At 44.0% G+C, this 14,584-nt stretch overlaps 2 protein-coding genes across 12 annotated transcripts in view; one reads left to right on the top strand and one right to left on the bottom strand.

The window, feature by feature from the left end:
• Window positions 1–2,802, top strand: part of GMPR (guanosine monophosphate reductase) — a 41,878-nt gene extending 39,076 nt beyond the window's left edge. Inside the window, exon 9 of the mRNA XM_011362868.2 lies at window positions 2,310–2,802. Coding sequence (XP_011361170.1) covers window positions 2,310–2,490 — 181 coding nt within the window. The 3' untranslated portion in view covers window positions 2,491–2,802. The remainder of the gene's footprint in view (window positions 1–2,309) is intronic.
• A 2,977-nt stretch (window positions 2,803–5,779) lies between these two features.
• Window positions 5,780–14,584, bottom strand: part of ATXN1 (ataxin 1) — a 372,466-nt gene continuing 363,661 nt past the window's right edge. For all 11 annotated transcript variants that reach the window (XM_023532254.1, XM_023532253.1, XM_011362861.2 and 8 more), the window contains one exon: window positions 5,780–13,521. In XM_023532254.1, coding sequence (XP_023388022.1) covers window positions 12,991–13,521 — 531 coding nt within the window. In that variant the 3' untranslated portion in view covers window positions 5,780–12,990. The remainder of the gene's footprint in view (window positions 13,522–14,584) is intronic.

Below are 14,584 nucleotides of genomic sequence, written 5' to 3'. Positions count from 1 at the left end.
CGATGTTGTAGTATGGGGAAGGCAAGGTGGGAAAAGGAGTAGGGGACTACATTTATACCTCCTCCCTGGCAGTGTCAGGCAGCAGAACAAGGGTGGCGCTTCTTCCCATGCAGCGTCAGAGGGTTTTCTGTCTCCCCCGTGGTAACCCGTGGAGGAGGTTGCACTGTTTGCAGCGATGGGGTGGGATTACCGCCTCGGTGCTAACCTGGACCTCTGGCTAAGGAGCTCAGTGCTTCACCAGCACCGAGCAGGGTCTCCTGTGTTCTGGTACGTAATCGGAGCCATTGTGATTCAGCAGCAGCTAGATGCTTTGCCAGGAGTACATTTTTTTGCCCTCTAGCTGTTGCATCTGTTTTGGGTTCTAATAAAAGCAGATAGGGAAGGCCAGACTAAGCTGTAACACAAACAGAAGCCAAGGGGCTAAAAGAAAGATCATCTGTAATTTCAGCAGGGTCTAGACACATCAGAAAATAAAATATTCAGGACTATGAAGACTCAGTTCTGGAAGCAGATTCGAATGTTAGACAAGGAAGGGAAATGCCGAAGGAATTAGAACCTTAATGCAAAGGCTGCCTAAGCCCTGAAGTCTGCATCCGTTCTCTCTGTCTCTCTCTCTCTGCTTGCCTCCCTCCCTCTCATCTTCCCTCCCTTCTCTTTCCCTGGCAGTTTGCAGCCTCATCACCATTATCTCGTAAGGATGGTTCTCCTATTTGATATTATATTTAGTTGAGGCAGAGTTATTTATACTTTGCTAGTTCCTTCCCAGTCATTAACCATTTAGTTCTCACCCTTTCCATGTGAGACAGATCAAAGAACCTCTTTATGGATGAGAAGACTTGAGCATCAACAATAAATGACTTGCAAAAAGGTGCCGTCACCAGTTAGCAGATAAGCAATGATGAGAATCTGGATAATCTCCACTAAGCCCCAGGAAGACCCCAGGCTTTAAGAAAATGAAATGGCAGTCATTGCAAGCACATGTGCATAGATGTTGATCTCTAATCACAGAGTACAGTGACATGAATCATCTTGTGCGTGACCAGTGACTTGCTTTATGATATTGGTGCTCTAAGCCAGCTACTAGGCCAACCCTTGGTCTAGTTGATGGTTTAAATAGCTAGATTTTACCCAAGGGTAGTCTTGCATGTGTAGATTTCAGTGTACAAGAGTTAATACCCTTTTGAAATTCTAGGTTTCTAATCAAAAAGTGCTATTTTCCGGTTGAAGAGACCAGCTAGAGAAAGTTCCAGAAGTTGGTTGTTAGTTTCCAGATTTTCTGGCCCTTAGAATTTTACATAGATTCTCGTGCAGTCTCTTCAAAAGCAAGTCTGGACTGTATCTCCATTTTGTAGGAAGGGGACCTGACATGTAGAATCAGTGTTACTTGGTGGCCTTGTGAAGACTGGGACAATGGCTCAGGAAGGACAGTTCGATATTGCTTAGTGTTTGTGCCATATGCCAGCCCTTCTGCATTTCTAAATGTTCCTCTGAAAATGGGAATGATGCTAACGAAAGCCCTGAAGCCTCTGGTGGCAAGAACTTCCTGGTGCTACTCTGGTTCCACCTTGCTGGGACCCCCACACCTCGCCCGGAACAATAGGTGTAAATGCCTTGCAGGGAGTGAGCTGGAGGGACATGCTCAACAAAGGGCTCCCCAGAAAGGCAGGCCGTTAGAGGGGGGATGCTGTATCTTGCTGGCAGAAGTTCCCATGTCACCTGGTAGAGGTAGAGGTGTTCATTTTATTGGTCATCCTCCTCTTCCTCTTGATTATCCCCTTTGAAGACACTCAGTGTCGGATCAGAGAGCTGGCATGCAGAAGGGCGAAGCTCCAGGCCTTTTCTGTTGTCGATTGGGGAGGGCAAGCGGAAGAAGCGGTGGCAGGGGTTGTTCACTACTAACCCACCAGGTCTGTTCTCCTTTCCCTTGGGCATTTGGGCTCCTGGTCATTTGGAGGTTGGTGTGCAGATTAGGTGGGGTAGAAAAATGGAGTTGGTGTCTGTTAGGGGCAGAGCAGAGGCATGCTGCTGAAATGTCATCGTGCAGGATGGTACGGATCTGTGACTTCCTCCAGTGTTGCTGACAAAGACTTTCCTTTTCCTGGCACTCTGAGTGCCCAGCGGTGAGGTCATGCATTTTGGATGGGAGGAACACGTTCATCTGAGATCCTGGCACGATCAGCTTGGCATTTGTAGCAGCGTGGGAGTGGGGTCAGGGTGGAGGCTGCTTAAGGTGCTAAAGCTGGGGAGAATTCTGGCTGGGTCTTTAAGGAAAAAGAACCAGATTGAAGAACTTTTCCTTTTCCTTCCAGAGCCTCTGAGGGCAAGACTGTGGAAGTGCCTTACAAAGGGGATGTAGAAAACACGATTCTGGATATTCTTGGGGGACTGAGGTCTACCTGTACCTATGTGGGGGCCGCCAAACTCAAAGAGCTCAGCAAGAGGACGACGTTCATCCGAGTGACCCAGCAGCACAACACTGTGTTCAGCTAACCTTGCAGATGAAGTGATGGCCCTGCTCATGGAAGCTTCCACACACAGCTGCTTTCATCTCCTTCCTTCTGTCACATCAGAGCTTCCGGCTACTCCTGAATGGTGGAATGCTGCCTCCTTCTGCTGCCTGCAGGCTTTAGGGCTCCCCTAGTGCCTTTTGGGGGCCCGGAAGCCGGGCACTTAGAGGGTCAGTGGTCAGAGCCCAGCTGCCCGGAACTCATAACCTCATTGTTAAAACTAACCCTTGCACCTTTTTCTTTCTTTTTTAAAAAGAAAATGGTTTCACTTTAATATAATGCTGTTATCTTAAGACTTGCTTGAGTGCTGGAGTTTGCATTTCCAGGAACCAAGTTGTAGGGGAAGCTGAGGAGTTCCCACTTCCTTACCAGACATGCTAGTGGCAAGCCACTCTTGGCTCTAAGTCAAAGAAGGCATCTTGGGTTGGGAGGGGAGGGGAGGGAAGGAATGGAGTGGCAGGCTGCAGTCAGAGTAACTGGCATCTCCTCCCTCCAGCTTCTGTTTGCTGGAAAAGAACAAAAGCAATTTGACCATACAAACTTGAAGAATTGATTTCCCGCAGACACAAGGTTCGGTGACGTGTTTCCACCGTCTTTGTTACACAGGCCTTTTGGGGACACGCCATCTGTCACTACCAGTTTGGTGCTCCTTCTGGGAAGCTTTCCCTGTCCTTGTCCTGGTTTTTCATTTAGTTTTGTTTCCTCGATCTCTTCCCCTTCCCTTCTCAGTCCCAGCCGGTCAGGTTGGCCTCTCAAAGAGATTATACATTATTTGGAAATTCCATAGGCTGTTTTATTGAAAGGTAATCCACCAAAAAATTAGCAGGTAGAATCCCACTGGGAAACAAAACAAAACAGCAAACACCTTGACCAGTGGTTTCCTAAGAGACATTGGTTTAAAAATACGAGTTAGAACTTTCCCGCGTCATGGTGATTAATGCTTTGAAGGAAGGACCACATGGTGCTCTCCTGTATAATGGTCAGCTCATCGACTGGTTAGTTTCTTTTTCTTGGAGAAGGTCCCATGGCCTTGGCAGGAGTACAGCAGTCGACTATGGCACTGGTTTAAATAGTGGACGTGGATGAATTAATGACGCAGGCCACTTTTTGAAGCACTGCTTGAGTAACAGGACTGGAAAGTGTATGCAGACCAGGATATTTTCCTGTATTTACTTAGAAAGGTTAAAGTAGCTGACAGAGGATTAGATTTCCTTTGAAAAGGCAGGCGATGGCCCTGGAGTAGGGAAGGGCCACACGGTCCTACTGTTTGAGGGCAAATTAATGGCCTGATGTCCATGGTGACTGACACCAAATGAAGACTCCAACCAAATCTTCACACTCTGGAAATTGGAGGTCCGTTTTCAGTCCTGGAAGACTACAGCTGAAGATCCAGCAATTTTAACTCGGTTGTAATACCTTTTCCCCCCACATCCATTAAGAATAATTCTTGTAGAAACATGAATGGCTACACCTGTGAGATAACGAGGGTCAAGAGGATGTTTAACACAGAGCAGGATGCGGGCTGTACTGGAGACACCCCACCTTTTCTGTTTGCTGCCTGTGTGAGGTATGAGCGCCATGCTGTTTGTGTGGAAGATAGGTTTGACACTCAAGCCCTTAAGTTTTTTAGTTTTAAGAGGTTTTCTTTTTTTTTTTTTAATTGCAAAATAAGAGGGAGAGGAGGACCTAAAGAAAGCCATTTAAAATGTACCAGCAGTCGTCAGTAGTAAGGGACTGTTACCAGTGTCTCTTGACTGGGCTCCTGTGCTGCACCCAGAGGTCAAGGAAGAGGTGCCCGTCGGCCCCGTGTGGCCTTTGGGCAACCCTCTGCAGCGGCATCTTCCTGTGTTGCCTTGTGTAGAGGCTTCGCCGACTAGTTTTTTGTTTCCAGAAACCGAAGGCAGGTCCCTCACCCAGTTTTTAGGAGTGAAACCTGAGTTATTGAAAAAGCCATGAACTTGTCAGGATCATTTCGAAGCAGAGGCTTCACAAAAAGCAGCACTTCTAAGGCTCCGTCAACCCTTTTCTGTAGCCAATTCATCTCTGTCTCCAGTAGGAATGGGCTGTGGGAAGCCCACACCGGAGCAGCCCTCAGACCAGGTGTCATACAGGACACACAGATCAAAGCGCAGCCCTGCTACCACTTTGCGGGCCTGCCTACGAAGCAGTGGATGGGAAGGAGAGCCAGTGACCTAAATGCGGTTCATCTCGGGGCCCTATTGCAGCATGTGAAGCAAAGGGTTTTCCCTAATCAATGTGACCAGTTGAGGTAAGTCTCAGCAGCCATTGGACCCCAAACTTGTCAGAACCTAATATTAATAGATTCTAATATGTCAGCATCTAATATTAAAACGAGAAGGCAGCGATTCAGACTGCTGCCCCAGACTTGCCCCCAGCACGCAGCATGTCCAGCCAGACTGCTGTGGACAAGGAGGGGACATGACAGCTCTTCCTGTCTGGGCTACAAGGCTCACCTATCCACTGCTGGTTTAGTGCACGTTCTTTCACACACCGACATTCACAACGTGTCAAGGCCTCAACCCTGAGAGGGGAGTCCTGGTAGGATGTCCTTAGACACCTAACCAGGAAGACAGTAAAAGGAAAGGAGTCACCCGTTCCTCCCCGAGTTAAGTGAACTCGCGAGAGTCCTATTCTGCCTATTCAGGACCTGACACCTGTAAGGACTTGAGAGCCACATATGCGATGGGACTAGGGGAGCGGGGAGGTCACTGAAAGTTACGCGTCCTTGAACAATTACTTTCTGGGGCAACTACTAAGTCACATCTTTCTGAGATGGCACACTGCAAAACTGGGGTGTAGTACTCTCGAGGCAAACAGGCCCCTCTGCATGCCAGGTGGCCCCCCTACTTGTTGTTTTTAATAGGTATGAACTACAGGAGACATGAGTGAACTTTGTGCCTTCAGACCATTTACAGGTTTGCAGCAAACTTGTCTAGAATGTATCGATAATGCTGCATGGGCCCACAAAGCTGCCAAATATTGTTTAGAAATGAATATATCTTCTAAACAGTGATTGGAGAAATAGACACAAACTGAACAAGGCAAGACATCAAATATTGAAATGTGCCTTTTATCTCAGAACCTCATAATGACCTACCCTCTCCCCTAAAAAATTGGTAGTAAAGGCAATGCCTTGTCAATGCCCCCTCACCCCAAACCTGCCCAGTGATCACAGTGGGGGTAAATGAGGAATTCCCATCATTTTCTTGGCCTCATCTTTCTTCGGGGACCTGACACAAAGCAAGGACACATTTGCAATTGGCACTGTTATTTTATTAGTACGAGTATACTGAAACAATAAACTTGTACTGGTATACAGACAATTTATTTAAAACAATTTTGTTCAAATTTTGAATCAAACATTGTTTTATTATAATAATGAAATAATTTCTACCTAGAAAACCTGCAAGCACCATCAAAGAAAGGGACCATAAAATTCAATAAACAGACTCGAGTGTATCCTACAAATAGACACACCACGATTAGAAAATAGAATATGAATTCTTCCATTTTTTTAATATTTGTTTTAAAAAAGCTAGTGCAAGTACAATATTTTACACTGGAATTACAGAGAGTATGCACGCATATGGAAAAAAGTTCTCCTGTCACAATAAAAGCTCTTAACTATGTATGAACTTAATATTTTCTTTTTGATAAGGTGCAAAACATCACCCCTTCCCTAGTTCTCCTCTGTACTGGCCATGTCATTCTGATCGTGCCCTCAGTTCTGGTGTCTCTTTTCCCTTGGCCGGTGGGAGGCATACAATTGGAAGTTTGGTGGGTAATGATCTGACATTAAAACATCCATGGGTACGGATCTCAGAGATGGCTCTGGGGCCAAGATCCCACTGGCTAGGAATTAGGACTCTGTCAACTACAAGCCACCAGCAGGGCTCTACTGGAACCTCCCTTCAGCGGACACTAATTTGGGTTTACAGGTGAGCAGTGATGGCTGGGGAGGAAGACACCTCTCCAGAAGGCCGAAAGGGCAGTATCCACAGAACCGAATGCACAGGTATCAAGTTTAATGTTCACTGGCTAAAGAATTTACCCCACCCCCGGACCAGGTAATGAGAGCAGGCAGTTCCTATGAGAGCCAGATGAAACCCACACACCTGGCTTCTTGGTATCTGCTCTTCGAAGACGACAGCTCTAAGCTAGTGTCACTTCAGACCTGGTATTCCAGAGGACAGTATACTATCTCAGCAAAGATTACTGTAAACAGAGCTTCCAACGAGGCCTTCGGACTGGCCATGGAAAAGGAGACAGGCTCAGTGGCCACCCAGACAGCAAATGAACAAACTGAAGGGAAAGAAAACTTGGGCGAAGTCTCCAATTATCAGCAGTGGAAGACTTGAGTCCTTTCAGATAAGAAAAGTTATGGAAATTCTTAGAGACTTATTGTATAGATACTACATATTGGCCAAATGCACTTAATTTTAATACAGCTGAACAGTCTGTATGCAAGTCAAGAGGACACGAAAAACCGTAGCCACTGTTCCCTTCCGCCATTGTACAGGTGAATTTCAGCTACCAGAAACATTGCATTTAACGGGAAGGGAGAAGCTGAGATTCTGAATTAAAGAACTGTAAGTGGGTTTGCTCAGTATCTCACAGCTGTCCAGTATCCGCTGTCTGGCTTGATTTTTGGACAGAACATGACTCTTCTGAGAAGTTGCCCCACATTTATTTCGGCCTCGATATCAAAGAAAAAAAAGTAAAGTAAAATGAGGCATTTAAATTGAAACTCGTGTTTTACCCCCCTCCCCCATTTAAATGAGGTGTGGGGGGAAAGAAGGCTGAACTTTTTTTTTTTTTTCGTCCTTGTAATGAGTCCTGTTTTATTGGTAGCTAGGATCCCTTGTTACAAACACTTCTTGTTCAGGATTATATTCTTTGGGTTTATTGGAACAGGAAGTGCTGAAAATGTCAAACATCATCTCTGAAGAAAAAGGAGTTGCAATGGCTTAAAAGTTTAAAGTAAGAAGGGAGCTCAGAGAAGTATTTCAGCATAGGAATGAACGATATTCTCAAACTGCAGAATACAGAGTTTCCCTCCCTCGGAAGAGGGCTCTATGTAACAAAAACATAAAGGAAGCATAGGTATAGTTTAAGAGCCTTTTACGTAGTAATTCTTCCAGGCCATAACCATACAAATCTCATCGTTTAGACATGACAAATTTCTATATACATAAAAACATGTAACTTTCAACCTTTATGCTTTTTTTTTTTTTACAAACAAGGTATGAAACTCATTGTTTCAACAGATCCATATCTTTCAAACACTGAATGAATCATCTCGACATTCATTTTTCTTTTGTGCAATTTTTTAAAACATTACCTGTACTCCTCAAAGTGAGTGCTTCAAAAAAATTTTTTTCTTCAGCTTCTCAAATTAGGTGTACATTTTTTTTTTTTTTTTAAAGAAAATTCCAACAAGGTCTAGTGCTACAAGAAAAGATCCTATCAGTAAGGTAACATATTTGAAGCGAGGTCATCTATGTAGAAGAAATCTCGGCTCCAGAGTAGAGGTGTGCAAATTGTTTGGAGTTTCCCGATCAACAGAAACACAACACTGTCCATAGAAAAGAGAGGAAACCAACCCAACACAATAGCATATGCATGTGCTTTATAAAAAGTATATTCTCTGTATCTTTATTACTTGATGTTGTTTTAAATTCTCTATTTCAGAAATTCTGGGTTGAAAACACAAAAGTGGAAGCAAAGGCCTCTACTCCACTTTAAAAAAATTAAAAAAAGCAAAATTCCCTTTTCTTTCATATCGCCACCGAAGAGGCTGGATTGGGCCACGGAGACTGCTGGCCCTTTTTTCACCTGGAATCATCACGGGTGACTAGGAAATAGGAAGTGCAAAGGGTTTCAGGAGAGAACGGGCCACAGCTTGTTGAGCTGTTTGCGGTTCATGACACAGTAGCCATGACAACCAAACACAGCTCAAAGAGCCTGGCCTTCTGTCCCAAGAGCTCTGCTTCTTCACCCAAATCTGAAATAGCATGGCGTTAGTGTCTTCAAAAGCATTTGAGATTTTTCTATGAAAGAATAGGTTTCCTTAGTAGTCACAGATGTTAAAGGGCATTGTCAGTTGTTTCCTTAAGAAACAAACAACAAAAAATTCCAAAGCTACAACAACAAAAATAAATTTTGGCAACATATTTCAGTAAAGATCAAACTATGTGCAAAGAGTGGATTTTTATGATTACTAGGAGCTACTGTTCGTCGTGAACATGCAGCATTATATTGCAATCTATGCAGTATCTAAGGAATAATCCACAAGATGCAGGAAATCCAAACATTCCTTGAAGTTGTACAACCCTACTCCAGAGCAATCAAAGTGCTGCTTCTGAACGCATCAGTGTACCACACACACGCCAGCCCCGTCCCTGAGTAAGAGGTGTGAAAGTTTCCGCAGAGTTCCTTGTAGGGGAGAAGGAAGATGCTGCCACTTCCTGGCGGGGGAAAAAAAACCCAACACACTCACCTAACGAAAAACACATAGGGTCACAAATTCAACGTTAGAAATGGGATCAACAACAGCAACAACAATAAAAAATCAAATCATCCCAAAGCAAACTGGGTGAGTTGGGGGACAACAAAAAATTGACCGACGTAGAAAATTATCCTGAAAGTCCAAATGAAAATGCAATTTGAATTTCCATTTTAAAAGATTTGAGGTAAGTGGCACCCATCTCTTTATCTCCGCCCCGCCCCCCCGCCCACAATGTGGCCCAGACAAACTGAAATAAATCTTAAGTTAAACATTCTAAGGAACAGTCATTTTATATATTTAGAAATCCCTATAAAGAGAGGTTCTTGTTTGTCGGTTTCTTATTATTTATTTATTTTTCTTTTCACCCTGACTAATTTCTTGGTGATTGTGTTCCATTGTAAACGTAAAAGGCCTGCTGTTATTAGTTTTAAAATGGAAAACAGTAAAGAAAGAACTAAAGACAGCTGTCAGTAAATATTGCAAAGTGGACATAGTACAGAGGCACATGGCTGATCCTCGTAAGCTTCAGGGCACCGAAGAATTTCTATGCCTGTCATTGTTAGGTTTGCTACACAGGAGCGGTGACAAAGGCTGCTCTGGGAGCCTCGGGCTCGCCAATGTCTGCAAACAAGAGGAAGTTCCCTGTCCCCTGGATGTTCTTCCTATTTGAAGAGAAAGCTGCCACAGAGGAGTGGTGACCAGTGTTCGCAGGTGGCCCCCTCCGCAGCCACTGGCTGGCACGCTCAGAGCGCAAGCACACACCAGGCCACACTTCCTGCCCAGGTTCAGAGGCACAGCTCAAAGTCTCAAGGACACAGACCTGAGGAGGGGCCTGCACACTCGCAGACAAGAGCTTGAAAAATGGGTTGATCCTGGCTATGTTGCTCCAGAGTGTGCCTTAGAAATGACTCTGCCTCCTTCCTGTCCACATTCCACCTTCACTATTCCTTGTGGTGACAGGGGGAACTGCAGCTCGTCCCCTAGATCTCCTTTGCTTGCTCTTTCTGCAACATGGCAACCGACACCTGGGGCTCCTGAAGGCTCCCGCCCAGCACTCAGCATCCGCAGCAGTAGGGGAGCTTGCAGCGGGAGGCTCTCTCATTCCCGGCTCCTTCCGTCCGAACAAGGAAAAAGCCGAAAGGGTGTGAGCTTTAACTAGAGCACACTGATGAGACTCTATTGGCACGGAAAATATTGCACATGCTAAAAAAGCAAGAGGATGAAATGGGACGACGTTTAGAAAGAACCAATTCTCTTATAATTCCTATACCTGAAATATAAGCACGAAAATGATGACGATGTTCCTATTGCTCCAAATCATATATGTTTTCTCATTTTAGTGTTGGTGTTGTGGATCCAGTTAGTTTACTACTCGAAGTAAGCCAAAAGGTTGGTGTGTGTTTTTCTGAGTCCACGTGAGTGGCTGTAAATAGTGGTACTAATGAGGACAAAGTCGATGTGGCAGCCCGGTATTCCTCTTACCATCAAAGGTTATAAAACAAAAAGAAAATCAAAACCTAATAATTGCAAGTGCCCTGAGCAGAATACATGGAAGATTAAGCAAGTTCTCTGAACAGAAATGCTTAAAAAAAAAAAAAAAAATACAGCGCTAAATAAGCATTATGACTTTGAGGATGGGCCCACCCAGCTCTCTGCTAGCATGCTGAGAAGGTCATGGATTTTAAAGAAAGTCAAAGACTGGTTCTAGCTATTCTAAATCTATTCAAATGTTTTTGGTACATCCCAGAAAATGGTTAATAAAAATCATTAGTCCTGTTGAGAACTAAATGTGAAGGAATACTAGATAGCCAAAATGTGGGTTGATATTAGAATTCTTTTTAAATTCGTGAAATGGAAGAAGTACTATTTTCAATGGTAGAAGAAAAATCAGATAAATATTTGTTCGGACTAGTTGCAGCCATTTCAAGTAAGAATATTTAAAAATTTCTCCCTACTTATAAAATTTTTTTTTTAAAGCACTTTAAGATGCAAACTCAAAACCCACGAACAATATTTCAGATCTCTGGGAATGAAAGGTTTAAACTATGAAATACCCTTTCTGGGTTTGTACCAAACATGAAATCTTGATTTGATTTCAGATGGAAAAAAAAGTCATTCTGAAAATAACATTAATAACAACAATAATAAAGTAATAGTTGTTTTTTTTTAAAAAAAAAAAACTTGCTCACATATATAAATGTCTTTATGGAAAACTCTCTCAATGAATCTGAAGAAAATTCTCAGAGTTGTCCTGCTAAGACCTGTTTTTTGTGACAGATGCGGTAGAAAGACCAAAATTAATTCTGAAAGGAACATAACCTTATAAAACGGCCTAGGATTTAGGCAGGTTAGAAAGTAATTTTGCTACATTTATTTATGTTCGTTCAGTCCCCCAAACCTTTCCCACAATGTTATTGGATAAAAACTGCAGGAATATCACACAAATTATAAACTCAAGATGTGCAAATCGCAAGGTTCTTTAAAAGTTCATCTAAAAAAGGAAAACACTGGACAAAAATGAGTATTCTTTTTTCCATCCCTTTTCTCTCAGTTTCTCTGCCAGCTCTGCATAGGCCTTTAATTCTTTCTCAAACATCAAAGTGAAAAGTGCCTTCCTGTCAGGCTGTACTTGGTGGTCATTCATGGTCACATACTAGTTCATAATTCACATTCATCCTTTTAAACCACATTGAAACTTTCAATATCTTGAGGTGAGAAACTCTGCAGAGCTGAAATGTAGTTACAGTGTTGAAAAAAGAAAGCAACTTAGTTTTTTGTTTTTCTTCCCAAAGACTTTAAAGTGAGATACAGTACTTGTTGAATGATAGACCAAGATGCTTGGTAATAAAGTGTGAACAGCATTTTAAGTGCTTAGAGATAGTAATATATATGCTCATCTTCAAAATCTAATTCCTCACGTCACACTGGAATCTGAAAAAAGTGGCACCCAAGTTGTCCATAGTCATGAACTATAAACAGTACTAGAGTTAAGAGACAAAAGATCTGCAAACGCAATGTGAAGAGCTTCTGCTGCTCTCTCAAGGGCAGTTTGCGTCTACTTCTTGGGAGCGAAGTCAATGCGATAACCTGATTGATATTCCTAACACTGCACAGAAACAAGACTGGGTGTTCACTCTCCCAGCCCCACCCGTCACACCGCCCCCCACATGGAGCGATGCGAGCAGGGGCTGCTATGCCCGCCAGACACCCTGGAGACATCACTGCACTAGTGAAGCAGAAACGAAATTCCACGTGTGGCAGTTGCTCTTTTTAAAAAAAAAAAAAAAAAAATCAGTGCAGTCAGGCCCCATAGGGGGAAATATATATCTATATGATTAAAAGTTGCTTTTATTGTAAAATATGTTGGAGGAAAAAAATGTTCTTATACACGGTTAGCTTTCCATCTGCTGTCTGTTGCCTTTCTAGGATGCCCTGTAGCTGGATTCCTGATATTTATTTCGCACGTGAGAACCTCCTGAGGACACGTCTCTGGACCTCCAGTCCCGTGCTGAGAGCAAGAGAAAGTGAGACAGAGGGAGGCAGAGAGAAAAAGCCCCTCACTCGCTGCAGCGCCCCTGTAGCCCCACACACACTCACCCTTGCAATTCCCTCCCCGCAGAACTTTCTCATCAAACTAGCAGAAGTCAGCGCCCAGTGGATGCTTCTGTGCTGCTAGAAAAGGCAGGCACTCTGAAGCCATATTCGTTTCCACTAGGATGCCTGGTGCTTGGACTGGCCTGGCTCTGGCCCCCTGCCCGCCCACTGACAGACACTCGTGGAAAAAGCATATGCACCAGTCTCCTGCGTGACACCAGCTGTAACTCTAATGACAAGGTTATAACAGAAACCTAAAGGAAGAGGATAACATGTAAATACTGTGTTATTTAGCCTACAGTACAGTAATCTGGATACAAATGATAAGGGAGAGCCAAATTTCCTTTCCCCACACTGCCTCTACTTGCCTACATTAGACCGGCCTTCAATGCAAATCTTAACCTCCTGAGGAATTAGAGAAGGCTTAGGAAGAGTCAAGGGTGGCTCGTCTTCTGACTTCTCCAGTTTGCGGGTCTCCGGTGCCGACCACCTCCTCTTCCTTGTTGTTGTGGGCTTGCTGGGTTCTGTTTTGGTGAGCAAGGGCGTGGCAGGCAATCCTATTTTTTCTGGGAACTTCAGTTCGCCATTCTCAGAGAGCATCTGGGCACTTCCCTGATTGATTCCGTTTTCCTGCTCAGCATATCTGTGTCTACTGCCCGTGAGGGTGTCTGTCTTTGAGGGCTTCAGCAGGACGCTGGCGGGATCCACGGGCTGGCCCTTTTTAACAGAGCCATTCTTCAGGTTCTTGAGGGTCAGCGAGATGCAGACATCCCCAACGGAGAGTTTGGAACACGGCAAATCAAAGAGCTGGCTGGTTCTCTCTGGACAGCAGGATGACCAGCCCTGTCCAAACACAAAAAAAGGATACTCTACCAAAACTTCCACGCTGACCTGTGGAAACAGTGAGAGACAGGGAGAGGAAAGAGAGAGGAAACAAATGAAAACATTTTATACTGGTTTTATTTCACCCACACGTACAGAAGCCAAATGGAAAAAAATAGGACTTAGTTCCACAAACGCACGCAAATGAGGCTCTTAATTTTCTGCTGTACCTGTACTTACCGTATACAGATGTTGGGCAGAAGCTGCGAGAAAAACTGTCCAGCATAAGAGTCCATTCGGTATTCAAAGGATCAGTTTACTGGGTATCAACTCCATAGCTGGTCTCGTTAAAATAAGTCAATTGACCCCCAAGGATGACGGGGCATCTATTTAGTGCTCAGCACAGAGCAAGACTCTGCGCGTGACTCAAGCCCAAGACACGGTCTTGTGCTTTAACAGCTCCCTGGACAAATACACTTCTCGTGTTTGAAAGAGCTGACGTGGATCAGAATTAGACTGTAAGCTCCATGAGGCAGGTACTGGGTATCTGGCACATGGTTCAAGCTAATTTTTTTTATCGGATAAATGAGTGTATACTCTAGGAACTTAAGGTGAGTAGAATCAGTGAGGGCTGGAGTGAGCCAGAAGGGCTTTCCCAGGACCCTGAGGGAGGGGCAGGATTTCTCAAGAGGTTTGGGGGGAGGATATTGCTGGAAGAAGGTAAAGGGATATATAGAGCTTGAGTACTTGGCCCATCTACAGCGTGAAGACCCAGGCACTCAAATCAGTCTCTGCATTTGTCTGAAAAAACAAATATTGAAACTGGGAGAAGCCCGGTATCCTTTCAATAGCTGCCATTTTCTCCATCTAGGTGCCATGCACTGTGCTAAGGAAATAAATTGAAAAAGTTAGTCCTGATCCCAAAGAAGTTCACAATTAAGTGGGCAAAAAGGCACATGAACAATAATTGCCAATGCGGCGAGTAGGGTTATAATACTTTGTACAGAATTAAGTTGTAAGAGGGCAGAGGAAAGGCATAGCCCAGTCTGGAGAAGAGATAAGGAAGTCTTCTTGAATGAGGCGCAGCGTTGAGTATTAGAAAACGACGGGGTAAAAAACAATGAGAGTGGAG

Source organism: Pteropus vampyrus, unplaced genomic scaffold (assembly GCF_000151845.1).
Source record: "Pteropus vampyrus isolate Shadow unplaced genomic scaffold, Pvam_2.0 Scaffold80, whole genome shotgun sequence".
Lineage (NCBI taxonomy): Eukaryota > Metazoa > Chordata > Mammalia > Chiroptera > Pteropodidae > Pteropus > Pteropus vampyrus.
The sequence above is the reverse complement of the archived record's forward strand: the minus strand, read 5'-3'. Positions and strand labels throughout refer to the sequence as shown.